Below are 14281 nucleotides of genomic sequence, written 5' to 3'. Positions count from 1 at the left end.
TTATCCCTACATTTCATCTTGTTTTTTTTTTCAATTGCTTAATCCGTATTGTGCAAGATTGATGCTTCACAAGGAGATACTGTGCAAGAAGCTGTCACAGCTCACCCATTCGTGACCAAAGCTCCTTTAAGCCTGGTTGGAGGACCTTTTGATCAAATTTCTTTTCAGCTTGACACTTGATTTGCCAGGACGCATTTAAGTCCATACCCCACCACCCAAATCTCTTTGTACTCTAAGGTAATTTTACTGTAAATCCTTAAACCTATGGTTTTTTAGTTTTAACATTAAATATAAATCTGTTTAACCTAATAATTAAATATTTATACATATATATATATATATATATATATATATATATATATATATATATATATATTCATATTTATATACATATTACATTGTGGGTGAGGTTCAGTTCTGAATGATGACATATCCAAACATCCCAACAGGTGCAGGGTACAAAAATAGGAAAATGATAAATCCCCACTCTTTATCCAGGCCAAATGGATCACGAGGCAGTTGAAGACCTTTACAATCAGATGAAATAGAAAGAGCACAGTAGAATACTCCAATGTGCAGACGTTCTTTCTTAGGTTGAGTTAGTTCAGTCTAAATATAAGGATTTGGTTCCATGCTTGTAGTCCCTCAGCATAAGCAAAACAAATGAATTGTAAATGTGTTCTGCAGGATCCACTATTGATGGATGAGCACACTTAACTGTTTGGCAAAACCAGCAGCATCTTGTTGTATCCAGGCTAGAAGAAATAATGATGAATCTTATTGCCAGAGCATTCTCTAGCCACCTTTGGTCACCATTGTGTCTTTAGACAAGTAGACTACCCAGTAGACCATGTTAAATGCCCCAAAAGACACTGGAAATAGGATCCGTGCGTATTTGTCAATCTTACTAGTTCCACCCATGCCAGCAGTGGTTGGCTGAGAGCAAGGCGTCTGCTTCGGCTCCAGTTTGTTCCCCATCATCTGGATGCGCTCCAGTTTGGGCCCCAGCAGATGCTGCAGAGACGGGGAGCCGGTGCCCTGCCTGCCCGGTGTCCCACCCATGACGTCAGGGGTGGAAGCCACGGGCTGAGGTGTGCTCTTGACCAGCTGGGTGGAGGAGGAGGCCACGCTGAGCAGGCTCTCAGACTTGGGGCTGGAGCGGGAGAGAGTGGAGGAGCTGCCATTGGCTCCACCGGCTAAAGCTCTCAGCTGCCTTCCTCTTCCCAGTCCTGAAATGTTGGTGGTGGACTGAGCTCTTGGCTGACTGGTCGGATCTTGTTGGGAAACGTAATTCATTCGTTTTCTCAGGGAACCATTTGTGTCGGAAATTTGCTGTGAAAGATGAAAGAAATGCTTAGGTTGTGGTAAACAGGACATTTTGAAATCTGATATTCTTTTGAAGGTAGTGGTGAATTAATGGGATACACAATGCAATGTTACTGCGCATGGACGATGATACCAATCATATCATAAAGCAGACACAGATATGCAAGCCAATTCTAAGAGGCTGGTCAAAAACACCCAGGAAAAGATATAGAGCTGAGGAATCTCTGAATGCTGCAGCATTACTTTGTTTCTTTCTCCGTTTTGTAACCTTATCCTGAAGGAGTTTCTCTTATGTTGTCTAAACATATGACTTCAAGTCAAGTTTCCCTCATTTACATTGCATCACCTTTGATTGTTTCACAATCAAAGGTGATACATTTTAACAAATTTAAATTTTTTTTGGGGGGGGATTTTTGAGGGGTTCTCTCTGGGTACTTCAATTTCCCACAATCCAAAAACATAACCGCTAGGTTACTTCGTTTCCTTAACTACCCTTAGGTATGTGTTCACCTAAACAGAAAGATTAATCCAAGGAAAGCATTAATCAGAGAAGCAATCAAAGGGCCCATGGTCACTCTGGAGAGGCTGAAAAGATCCACAACTCAGGTGGGAGAATCTATTGGCAGAACAACTATTTGTTGTGCAATTCACAAATCTAACCATTATCAAAGGATGGCAAAAAGAAACTTATTGTTGAATTTAAGCCCTCAGAAGTTTTGTTAAAAGTTTGTCACATGCCATGTAAGGGACACACCAAACATCTGCAAGAAGGTTTGGAACTTTCAACCTGAACACACACCTGAAACGTGGTGGTGGCAGCATTATGCTGTGGGGAAGCTTGTCTTCACAAGGAACATGGTCAGTTACAGGGAAGCTTGGCGGAGCTAAATACAGGGCAGTCTTGGAAGAAAACCTGTTAGAGGCTGCGGAAGATTTGAGGGTTACCTTCCAGCGGGACAACGACTCTAAACATGGAGTCAGAGCTACAGTTGAATGGTTTAAGATCAAAGCATATTCATGCATTAGAATGGCCCAGTAACTCCAATCGAGAATCAGAATCTTGTCTGACTGGTCTTAAGCTATTTTGCAAAAAACATAGGACACAATGCCCGTCTCTAGATGTGCAAAGCTGGCAGAGACATACCCAAAAAAAACCTTGACACTATGATTACAGTTAAATATGGTTCTACAAAGTACAGATTCAGGAGGGCTGAATACAATCACACACCACAATTTCCAGATTTTCATTTGTAAAATAAAACCACGTATCCTTTTCTTTCCACGTAGCGAAAAACCCAACTGCGCGTTGATAGGTCACATAAAACACCAATAAAATGCATTGAAGTTTGTGGACGTAGTTTAACGGCTATTATGAGCAATTTAGTAAGGCACTGTAGGACCTTTGTCAATCTCCACCAAGTGCTGGTAATACTGTCAAATTTATGTGTCATTTTCTTGTGTCTAGTGACCTTCACTCAAGATTTTCACTGACTGTCAGACGCTCCTATATATGTCTGTGACATGATCGCTCCACTTGGGCTGCCACTATTGAGTCCTCAATTTCTTTTGTCACTAAGTGTGTACACCTGACTCATTTTTAGTTAAACTAAATTAAGAACCTGTGCATGATGAAAAAAAAGTAAACACTAATGTTTTTTCAAAGAACGGGACATCCCTTTCTGCTGTTAGCTTAAAGGTGTCTGCAGCCGAGGCAAACCAGCTTGGATTGTCTCAGTAAAAAGTGTGTCACGCAACATCAGCCTTGTGGTATTGATCAGATTACAGTCGCCCTGACACAAATGGCCTTCAGCTGGACGCGGGCAAAACAGATGCGATGCGTGTGCATCACAGATGTCACTTAACAAGGATTTCACTCATTTCACACAGGCTTAAGACAGAAAGTAAGTTGCACTGCATCCGGGTGGTAATGGAGTGTAGCATCAAAGGAGCTTATCCTTTGAGAGTTTATGTTTTTTCAAGCTGGGAGAGAGTGACGCCGGTACTGAGGCATTGTAGAAATAATCCAACCCCCTCCCCATCATCCACTCTAAAAATTGAAAGGATCCGATATTATTGTGTCCAAAGCATAGCTGTGGAGGGCAGTGTGTTTGTGTTTGTTGGTGTTTGTCAGGGAAAAGCTAAAAGGCTGAGTACGTATAATCATCAACAAATGCAGGCTGTGTGCCAGGCCTCCAGCTAACAGGGCCTGCTCCCTTCTCTAGAAGAAGAGAGCATTCATTTCCCCCACCCCAGTGCAGGAGGCTCTCTGAAACCTATACAGATGTACCCGGGCTCCGTTGCTGTGGCAACCTGCTAATCCACTGAAGTGCCGTTGTCACTTTACTACATTCAGGCATGATTATGCCACACTGGGATTTGAACTGGAGGGGGCAACTTAAAGTGTTTAGTGTAAAACAGACATACTGTATGTGTTGCTGGGTTATGTCAGCATCAGTGATCAGTTAACAGTAGATCTCTACACTTTATTGTTTTCTATGCAGACATTTATACATTCAGAAATAAGCAGCCTTCTTTTTGCTTCAACAGACATCTAGACAAATAAACACAATTTAAAACGCATCATAAACAGATTCTGACAGTAACTTGTGATGGATTCAACATATTTGAGCTCTAATGTAGCTTCATGGCATATCCATGAATTCATAATGACTCGATATGTCAGCTCCCATGCTGTTTATGTACCTTGCCTTGCAAAAGTGTTCACCTTTTCACATTTTTATCATATTACAATCACAAACCTGAATGTAATTTAGCGGGATTTCATGATAGAACCACCCAAATTAGCACATAATTGTGAAAAGAAAGAAAGATTTGCTTTACAAACTGGAATCTGAAAAATATGGTGTGCATTTGTCTCCAACAGCCTTTACTATGATGCTCCTAAGTAAAATCCATTGTTAACAAATGCCTTTGGACGTCTCCTTATTAGCAGTGTGTAATTTGATCTCTGTATAAATGGGTTTTAACACTCTGACTACATTAAAATGAAGGCCCAATTAAATGCTGCCATTTTCGATTTTTAAATTTTATTTTATTTTGACTGTGTACATAAATTAGCTCCTAAAGTAATATTTAAAAAAATATATATGTTGGTCACAAAATCTCGCTATAATGATTTAAAAGCTTTTACTAACCTAACTAAAAACATTGACATGTAAATTCAAAGTGTACGGTGTCCTGGAACCAGAACTTGTTTGATTTCTCTGCAAAAAATATCCACAAAAGGGCAAAGCTAATTATTCTCAAGCACACTCACTTGAAGCCATTCAAGAGTCTAGGCTAAATGCCAGATACGGAGAGTCCTTGCGATGGGGTATGCTGCCTAAGTGCCCCTTGAGGTAAAGTGCGATCAGATTATTGAGCCAGTCTGAGGGGGAAAAAAAAAAATCCCTCACCTGCTGCACTTCCTCTGTGTCCTTCACCTTGACAGGCGTGCTTTGGGGCACGGGGGGACATTTGCCTGGCTTCTTCTTGGCCCTTTCAATCTGTGCATTGGTGAAATAGTTGACCGCGGCAAACTCAATGAGGGCAGAGAAGACAAAGGCGAAGCAGACGGCAATGAACCAGTCCATCGCAGTTGCATATGACACCTTGGGGAGAGAGTGGCGAGCACTGATGCTGAGTGTCGTCATTGTCAGGACGGTGGTAATGCCTTAGATAAAGAGAGACAGAAATAACATGGTAAATAAATAAATATATATATACAATTACATGAGTCATATGAGTATTTTTTTTTTTCTAAACAAACGTGAAATTGGTATTGTGCATTTTTTCCTCTCCTTTACTCTAATACCGCTAAAGAAAATTAGTTGCAACAAGCTGCCTTTAGATGTCATATAATTAGTAAGTAGAGTCCACCTGTGTTTAGTTTAATTTCAGTATGAATCTGGCTGTTCTATGAAGGTCTCAGGAGGTTCCTTGGAGGCCATTAGAGGACAAATAGGATGGTTAACATCAAAGATCCCCCAGACAGGTCAGGGATACATTTTGGGCATATTTTCAAGGCCAGGTTGGGTTATAGAACAATTTCCCAAGGTGTTAACATCATAATGAACACACTTCAAGACATCATATGTAAATGAAATTAGTATGAAAACTGAAAAGAGGCGAAGACATGGCTGTTCTCCCAAACTGACACTGGGCATGCAGAGTATTAACACGAGAGGACATCATGGGTCCCATGTGGGGGGTGGGGACTGCAAGAGTGGAAGACGGTGATGGGATCATGTTTGACGTTTGGAGGGATGGTGGGGGACTTGGGTAAAAAAACAATGAAGTAGATACTGTAGGTTCAAGATCATAAATGCTATAAAGTTTACAAGTTTGCATTCAGTTCCGCTATATGTGCATATTAATAACCTCCGTTTCGTTTTTAATAAATTCCTAAAAGCAAATTCAGTAAACCCAATTAAAATAATCAAGAAACATATTGTTTTGGGGGTTTTAAAACATTTATGTGCTTTTATATCTCTCTGGCTGTGCAATCTGTAGCTTCCCTACAAATTGACTTCCCTTCTAAAATAACACATTAAAAACTGGAATAAGAAACAAGAAGTGTTCAACAGCCCATGCATGCGCAGTAATGTTGCTCTCATCTGCATCTTTCATTAACAGACTGCAGATTGATAATGAGCCATTTTTGCTCTCCCCAATGTGGAACATGTACAAAAAGGACTATACTCCTTATGTCAGCATGAAGAGTCTTTTTGGGGGGGGGAGGGACCGAAATGTTAGTAGATCTGTACCATGTTTACACACTCAACAGACTAAGGGTAATTTGAGCATTTCTCAGAGATACAGCGTTGGCCACAAGGATTGGCAACCCTTGTAAAGATGTGTAAAAAGACTTAAAATAAATTAATCTTTAATTGCAGCAGTATAATATTTCAATGAAAAATTGTAATATTGTAATAAATCCAACCTTTAATTAGAGTGCACTTATTCAGTGGACGAAATGTCTATGTTAAGAGCTAATTGTTTTAACAAAATAACAGATAGCACAATTATTGGAACAATTGCTGGTAATACAGAGTCTACAAGCCCAATTTTGCAAATAGGGCAGCAGTTAGTCTTCTCGAATAACTTTAACCAAAGTTGGAATATTGGGAGTGGGCTGTTTGCATGATCTGTTTGTGTTGGGTGGACCATATCTTTGTTGATCTGACCATATGCTTATCATCATTATTCTGTTGAAACTAAATGGCAATTTATTTTATTGTTTACTACAACAAACATAAACCAATCACAGAAACCCAGATTTCTCTTTAAAATGTTTTGGTATTTAAAAGATATGACACCATGCACTCTAAAAAGGTTCCCATGGAGATAAATAAGCCCAGAGCATAATAGATCCTTGACCATACTTAACCATGGGAATGAGGTGTTTTCAACATATTCATCATTTGTACTGCACAAGATCCACCTAGTGTTTGTTGCTAAACTCAATCATAGTTTCATTTGACCAAAGCGAACTGTTCCAGCTAAAGTCCAAGCAGAGTGAAGCAAACATATGTTTATGTTTGTGGTGGTAGGACAAAAAAGTTTTTTTTGTTTCACTTCCAAAGATTTGGTTTGCATGTAGAAAGACTCATATATGGTTGTTATGGAGACTTGGTAAAGTCTATATGCCACTCGTTGCTACCGGTGTCTCAAAGTATTTTGGAGATTTCCTTACCATCCTTCTCACTTTGCATTGTGTAAATATAAATTTAGGTCCTCATCCCATCTGACAAGCTGAGGTGGACCAGAAATTTGGTCGTTTGAAGCCAAAACTGTCCTGACTCATCAAGAAATGGACTCCTGATAACCTCTGAAGGTCTGGCAGAGCATGTGGTTTCAGGTCACCATGGCAGATCCTCTCTTATCTGCTTCCCAAGGCATAACTGAAAACCCTTTTCTTCAAAGTCACAGGGCAAAATAAAGGCGCCCAGTAGCATTAGACATCACTGTGCAGGGTTGTGTAAAACAATGTTTCCTCACACAGTAGATCCCTCTGTTACATCCCAAGTCAAACAACATACACAGACAAGATAATCATTAAAAGATTATGTACCAAATCAGGCCACCCTTGTCCACCTCTGTCCAGTGACTCAATAATGTAATAATCACCAAAGAGTTATTTGTGCTGAGGACTTTCAGGCGAGACCAGCATTAACCTGTTACCACATGTCTATCCTCCTAGTAGCTGGTAAACTTTATAAATGTAAAACTAAACGTATAACTTTATAACCATCTCTGCTCCCAACAAACTCAATAGGTTCTTTACATTCCTGCTGTCATTTGGACACCTGATATTTTTTTATGTATTTATACAAATTGTCTGTATGCTATGAGTGCTTGAAACTGAAGTCAGATTCCTTTTTTGTGCACACAATCTTGGCCAATAAAGCTAAATCTGATTATGTGCAAAGTTTTACCATATTATTGTAAATAGTATTTTGTTTTTTATGTGCACAAAAAATCAGGAAATTGTTTTTTTATTTTTAAATTATCACCTAGGATAGAAACCTAGACAATCTATTAACTCAGTTGCACATTTATTTGAACACGGGAATGTTATTTTTAATAACTTTACAGTTTTCTTCCCTTGTGTGTTGCGAATTTGGCCTTACAGTACAGTCTTTTATTTCTTATTTTATGGTATTATATTTTACATTGTGTGAAATGCATGCTTCCATTTGCCTGTCACTTTGCTGTTGGTACACCTAGATTTCCCCAATGAGGGACTATAAAGCATATTACTATTCCATTACAAAAATTGGCTATGGTAGCTACTCTGTTGGATCAGACAACATGTGTCAACTTTATCTGATTAAATGAGGCATGACTTTATTTTTCTGTCTCAACATATCTACAAGGATGTTCTTTTTCTGCACATCGTCAGGAAATGTGCCAGGAAATAAAATTGGCAAGATTTCACTTGACCTGAGTGGTCATAATGTTATGGCTACAAAATGTAAATTTCAAAAATGGCTAAATGACCTTTAGATAGATGTATTCCCCATGAGTCTGGAGCCTGGTTAAACACTCCCAAAATGCATATTTGACACAAAAACAACACTGAGGACTACCAGAACTTTTCTGGAGAGGGAACAAAGGGTTTTGTTAAAATGGACAAAAGTATAAACAGTTCCAAATGCCACTAAGTTTAGACCCAATCTTTCAGGTATCTGCTAAAAAACTGATGATGAAGAGGGTTTTAATTTTTCATCATCACTGTCAGTCAAAACTTTGGAGAACCTTTGCAGAGAAAAGGGGGTAAACATTGTCAAGTTGAGACGTGGCAGGGTCATAGACCTCAACCAAAGAAGACTGACTGCAGCAACTCACGAGCCTTTGCAGCAAGTTGTTGCATCTTGTTAATTTCTTGGGTGTATTTATACTTCTAACAACTAGAATAAATGTCACATTATATGCAGTAACAGTTTAAAACTATTTATTATTGCCTCATTTTTTATGTCACACCAATCCGGCTTCACCAACACCCAACACTACATTGCTTCAAATGAAGCAACACTTCACACACACACACACACACACACACACACACACACACACACACACACACACACACACACACACACACACACTCTTGTTTTGCTATATGTAGTGAGGACCATCTGTTGACTCCCATTGACTTCCATTGATTTTCAGTCATTTTCAACCCTTTCTATGCCCTAACCCTGACAATAACCCTAAACCTAACCATTACCAGTGCTTACCTAACCCTAACCTTAACCTAAAGTCAATTCACACCTTAGTCCTAAACCTAACCGTTAGCAAAATAGGTCGTGAGGACCAGCAAAATGTCCTCACTTTGGTACAAACAGTCCTCAATTTGATGGTGAAATCAGGAAAATGGTTCTCACTGTGATGCCAAGACAGGAACACACACACACATCTGTGTTTTACTATATTTATGAGAACTTTTCGGTTACTTCCATTGACTTCCATTCATTTTCCTTGATTTTTAGTGCCTAACCATGACCCTAACACTAACCCTAACCAGTTAATACCTAACCCTAACCCTAACAATAACTCAATTCATACCCTGGTCCTAAACCTAACCCCTGTCCCAAGAACGGAATTTGAAAAAGTGAGGACCAGGAAAATGTCCTCACTTTGTCAAAATGTCCTCACTTTGCGATAAAAATACGAAAAATGGTTCTCACTCAGCAACAAGTACAAGAACACACACACACACACACGCATCCACCTGCCGCTCTGTCCTACCGCCACTCATAAACAAGACCCATTACCTTTTTTGCTTAAGGCATAGGCTGAACCCCTCAACTGGAAAAATGGTGTCTAAATTCTTGGGTTCAAAATATAAATTGCTTTCATTGTTGTGTCTGCCAAGCTTGAGTTGAACTGTTTGATAATTACTGTTTCATGTTTATTGATGATAATTTAAGACTACATTGTGGATCCTGAGGACCTTTTATTAATTTAAACAACCAACAACACAACAGACCCAATTCACATCACAAATAGTCATTTTTTGCAACTGCAACTCAGAATCAGTTATTATCATGTTAAGTAACTGAATCATATGTCTAAATCCAAAATGTATTTCCTACACTTGGTGAGTCAACCATAGCTGACAAGGCTAAATACCATAATCGTTGAAGCAAAGGAGTGACAAATGAAAGGCTTTGTGGCATCTCTGCAGCTCTCTTATATTGACTAGGATTATTTCTGCTAGCATGCAAGCTCTGCCTCCAAATGCTATTCTTGTATCAAAAGACACCACACCACCAGCTTAGAGTTGAATAAACCATATCTCATCGTTTTAATGTCTGACTCTACCAAAGCAGAAGCAAAGGTAAAGGCAGTTTGTACAATATGGAGCTAGAGGACTTATTGACTGGGGCACATATACACCATGCATCATGTACGTTGACTATATCATTGTTGCTGTTCCAAGAAGAGATAGATGACCAAAATGAATGAGGAGGTCATATGTGTCTCCAACAATAACAAAGGGGTACGGTGCAGTATAAGCCCATAGACTATTGCTTGTCCTTGGTATTATTAACAAATAGCAATTATGTTATGTGAAGAAAATCCCCTTTAGTCGCATCACAGGAACAGAGCCTGCTTTAAAGTCCTTCCGCAACATAAAGGCACTTTGTCTGTGCCTAGACGTGACCGCCATATAATTACCTGTCAGTCAAAAGCTGCTGGCTGACATTGACAGGTGACCTGCGGCTGAAGTGAACATGCAGAGGAAATTAACTTGAAATGTTGCAATGAACTCTAAAACTTAAAGAGACCCACTGTTAAAATAAAAGCACTAAGGGAAAATCCCATTTGCTGTTAAAGTGGTGTTCTGTTTGGGTAATTCATTCAGTGTGCAGCATTTATTGCTGGAAATGGAAATTGGCTTAGCTTATTTTATTTGCAAGAAATGTAAGCCGTTCAAAACAAAGCAACAACAAGGTCTATACAACATACGTCAGGGTTTAATTTTTGCTTTGTACCCTTTGCAATTTAATTAAACAAACTGAATTGACTGTTTAGAAAAAATTATCAGTACATCATGTAAGAGATTCAGGTTAACCACTTTGTTGGCTTTACACTTTGAGTAAGGAGATAGAGAAATACATCTTTATAACAAGGAACAAAGCTCATATTTCATGTCAAAAAAGATAATTTGGCTCTTTGATTTATCATTTTATTTTAAAAGGTTCTTCTTATTATGCACCTCCTTCAGCGCCATGATTTTACCATGTTGCAACTGCAAACCTCAAAGTATTTTTTTGGAAAAAAGACACATGGTTTTACAAATAACAACTGTGGTGTGCATTTGCATTCAGCTCCCTTTACTCTGATTAAAAGTACCTCCAAAAGTCACCTAGTAAGTTAACAGTCTTCTTGTGTGTAATTTAAGCAATGTCCACACGGAGCCGAAGACGGTATCCACACAGAAACATTTGACCGTGAAGATGAATCCATGAGGTGCCACACTAGGCATTGTAATAATTACAATGTGAGTGGTAACGCAGCAACTGAGGTAAAACAAAAACACATTGCGCATGTGCGGGAAAGTGTTGTAGGAGAAGACAAACATGGCAATCTAAGCATCTGTAGACATAGTTTTCCAACTCCCGTTTGGGTGCGAGGTAGGGTGGGGGTGACAACTGAGTTGATGCACTTAAATTTAGCTGTGATCTTGACTATGTCTCTCCCCTCCAAGGTGGGCAGCTTCTCCCTCATTGCTTTTGTCTGCTCCACTCTGGCTTTCATACTCCAGACTGGGCCCCCTCCCTGATCCTGGGCCCCCTCCCCTATCCTGAGCCCGGGACAACAGACCTACTGGTTCCCCGCTTTTTGCGGGCCTGGCCACAAGCACTGTAGGGGGCACAGCAAACACGTGGCAGAAGATGGACAAATAAGGACAAATATGGACCAGGTTTTAGGCCTACTTGCAAAACATTGTGGAAAAGTAACACTGCATATTATGCTGAACACACCAAGCGCAGGGAAAAACATGGTGGTGACATCGTCACTCTGTGAGGATATACTTCTTTTCCCTGTTTTTCAGTCAGAGAAGCTTTTAATAGTTGGTGGGAAATGGATGGTGCTAAATACAGGGAAATCCTAGAAAAATTAACATGTTAGAGCATGCGCATGCACATATTAAAAATGTCTACAATAACAACAGAAATCTGCTGCCTCAGAGCCTTCAAATGACCAAAAATAACAGCTGTGATCCTCTGTCATGCTGAAAGCTTTGGGGAACGGAAGCAGAGGCACTGACATATACATTGACCATAGCAGGAAAAAAGCTTTAATCTTCTGGGGTATACAGGTCCTTCTCAAAATATTAGCATATTGTGATAAAGTTCATTATTTTCCATAATGTCATGATGAAAATTTAACATTCATATATTTTAGATTCATTGCACACTAACTGAAATATTTCAGGTCTTTTATTGTCTTAGTACGGATGATTTTGGCATACAGCTCATGAAAACCCAAAATTCCTATCTCACAAAATTAGCATATCATTAAAAGGGTCTCTAAACGAGCTATGAACCTAATCATCTGAATCAACGAGTTAACTCTAAACACCTGCAAAAGATTCCTGAGGCCTTTAAAACTCCCAGCCTGGTTCATCACTCAAAATCCCAATCATGGGTAAGACTGCAGACATGACTGCTGTCCAGAAGGCCACTATTGACACCCTCAAGCAAGAGGGTAAGACACAGAAATAAATTTCTGAACGAATAGGCTGTTCCCAGAGTGCTGTATCAAGGCACCTCAGTGGGAAGTCTTTGGGAAGGAAAAAGTGTGGCAGAAAACGCTGCACAACGAGAAGAGGTGACCGGACCCTGAGGAAGATTGTGGAGAAGGGCCGATTCCAGACCTTGGGGGACCTGCGGAAGCAGTGGACTGAGTCTGGAGTAGAAACATCCAGAGCCACCGTTACAGGCGTGTGCAGGAAATGGGCTACAGGTGCCGCATTCCCCAGGTCAAGCCACTTTTGAACCAGAAACATCGGCAGAAGCGCCTGACCTGGGCTACAGAGAAGCAGCACTGGACTGTTGCTCAGTGGTCCAAAGTACTTTTTTCAGATGAAAGCAAATTCTGCATGTCATTCGGAAATCAAGGTGCCAGAGTCTGGAGGAAGACTGGGGAGAAGGAAATGCCAAAATGCCAGAAGTCCAGTGTCAAGTACCCAAAGTCAGTGATGGTCTGGGGTGCCGTGTCAGCTGCTGGTGTTGGTCCACTGTGTTTTATCAAGGGCAGGATCAATGCAGCTAGCTATCAGGAGATTTTGGAGCACTTCATGCTTCCATCTGCTGAAAAGCTTTATGGAGATGAAGATTTCATTTTTCAGCACGACCTGGCACCTGCTCACAGTGCCAAAACCACTGGTAAATGGTTTACTGACCATGGTATCACTGTGCTCAATTGGCCTGCCAACTCTCCTGACCTGAACCTCATAGAGAATCTGTGGGATATTGTGAAGAGAACGTTGAGAGACTCAAGACCCAACACTCTGGATGAGCTAAAGGCCGCTATCTAAGCATCCTGGGCCTCCATAAGACCTCAGCAGTGCCACAGACTGATTGCCTCCATGCCACGCCGCATTGAAGCAGTCATTTCTGCCAAAGGATTCCCGACCAAGTATTGAGTGCATAACTGTACATGATTATTCGAAGGTTGACGTTTTTGTATTAAAAACACTTTTCTTTTATTGGTCGGATGAAATATGCTAATTTTGTGAGATAGGAATTTTGGGTTTTCATGAGCAGTATGCCAAAATCATCCGTATTAAGACAATAAAAGACCTGAAATATTTCAGTTAGTGTGCAATGAATCTAAAATATACGAATGTTTAATTTTCATCATGACATTATGGAAAATAATGAACTTTATCACAATATGCTAATATTTTGAGAAGGACCTGTATTACACTGTGAAAAACTAGAAACATTTCACATGAGGTTCACACAGTCTTTTTACTCAACAAACAAGCTTGTTAAACATTTATTTGATTCATAGATGGATAAGTGTTTCTAAACGGAAAAAACAGGCCTAGAGCTGAATCATAGAGAGCATTTCTTGCCAAATGTTTAAGAATGCATCACAGCTGCCACCATTTTAGGTTAGATAATGAAATTTACAACCAAACTTGTTATTGAATGCCTCAAAACCGAAACATGTTGTGTCCGTCTGTGTTTTAGACAGTATTCTTGTAAAAGTTATTATTTTATCACAGGGTTGTTCAAGGATTAAGCCAGACCAAAGTGGCTATTTGACCATGGATGCAGTTGAAAACCAATTCTTCTTACTGGCTCCTGTTTTAGGATGTGCTACATTGTGTGACAGTTTTACAAATGCAAACGTGAAAATTCTAATGCGAACTGTCTGAACCACATGGTAACTGAAAGCTCCTAAATAGATCAACCAAACCTCTGACAAA

At 39.8% G+C, this 14281-nt stretch overlaps 1 protein-coding gene across 1 annotated transcript in view; it reads right to left on the bottom strand.

Moving 5' to 3' along the window:
- Window positions 1–408: 408 nt before the first annotated feature.
- Window positions 409–14281, bottom strand: part of gabra4 (gamma-aminobutyric acid type A receptor subunit alpha4) — a 32744-nt gene continuing 18871 nt past the window's right edge. Inside the window, exons 8-9 of the mRNA XM_047353889.1 lie at window positions 4743–4999; window positions 409–1332 (exon numbers count right to left, since the gene is read on the bottom strand). Of these exons, the coding sequence (XP_047209845.1) occupies window positions 796–1332; window positions 4743–4999 (794 nt within the window). The 3' untranslated portion in view covers window positions 409–795. The remainder of the gene's footprint in view (window positions 1333–4742; window positions 5000–14281) is intronic.

Source organism: Girardinichthys multiradiatus, chromosome 23 (genome assembly GCF_021462225.1).
Source record: "Girardinichthys multiradiatus isolate DD_20200921_A chromosome 23, DD_fGirMul_XY1, whole genome shotgun sequence".
NCBI classification, from domain to species: Eukaryota; Metazoa; Chordata; class Actinopteri; order Cyprinodontiformes; family Goodeidae; genus Girardinichthys; species Girardinichthys multiradiatus.
Note: the sequence above shows the minus strand (reverse complement) of the source record. Positions and strands in the feature narration are given on the sequence as shown.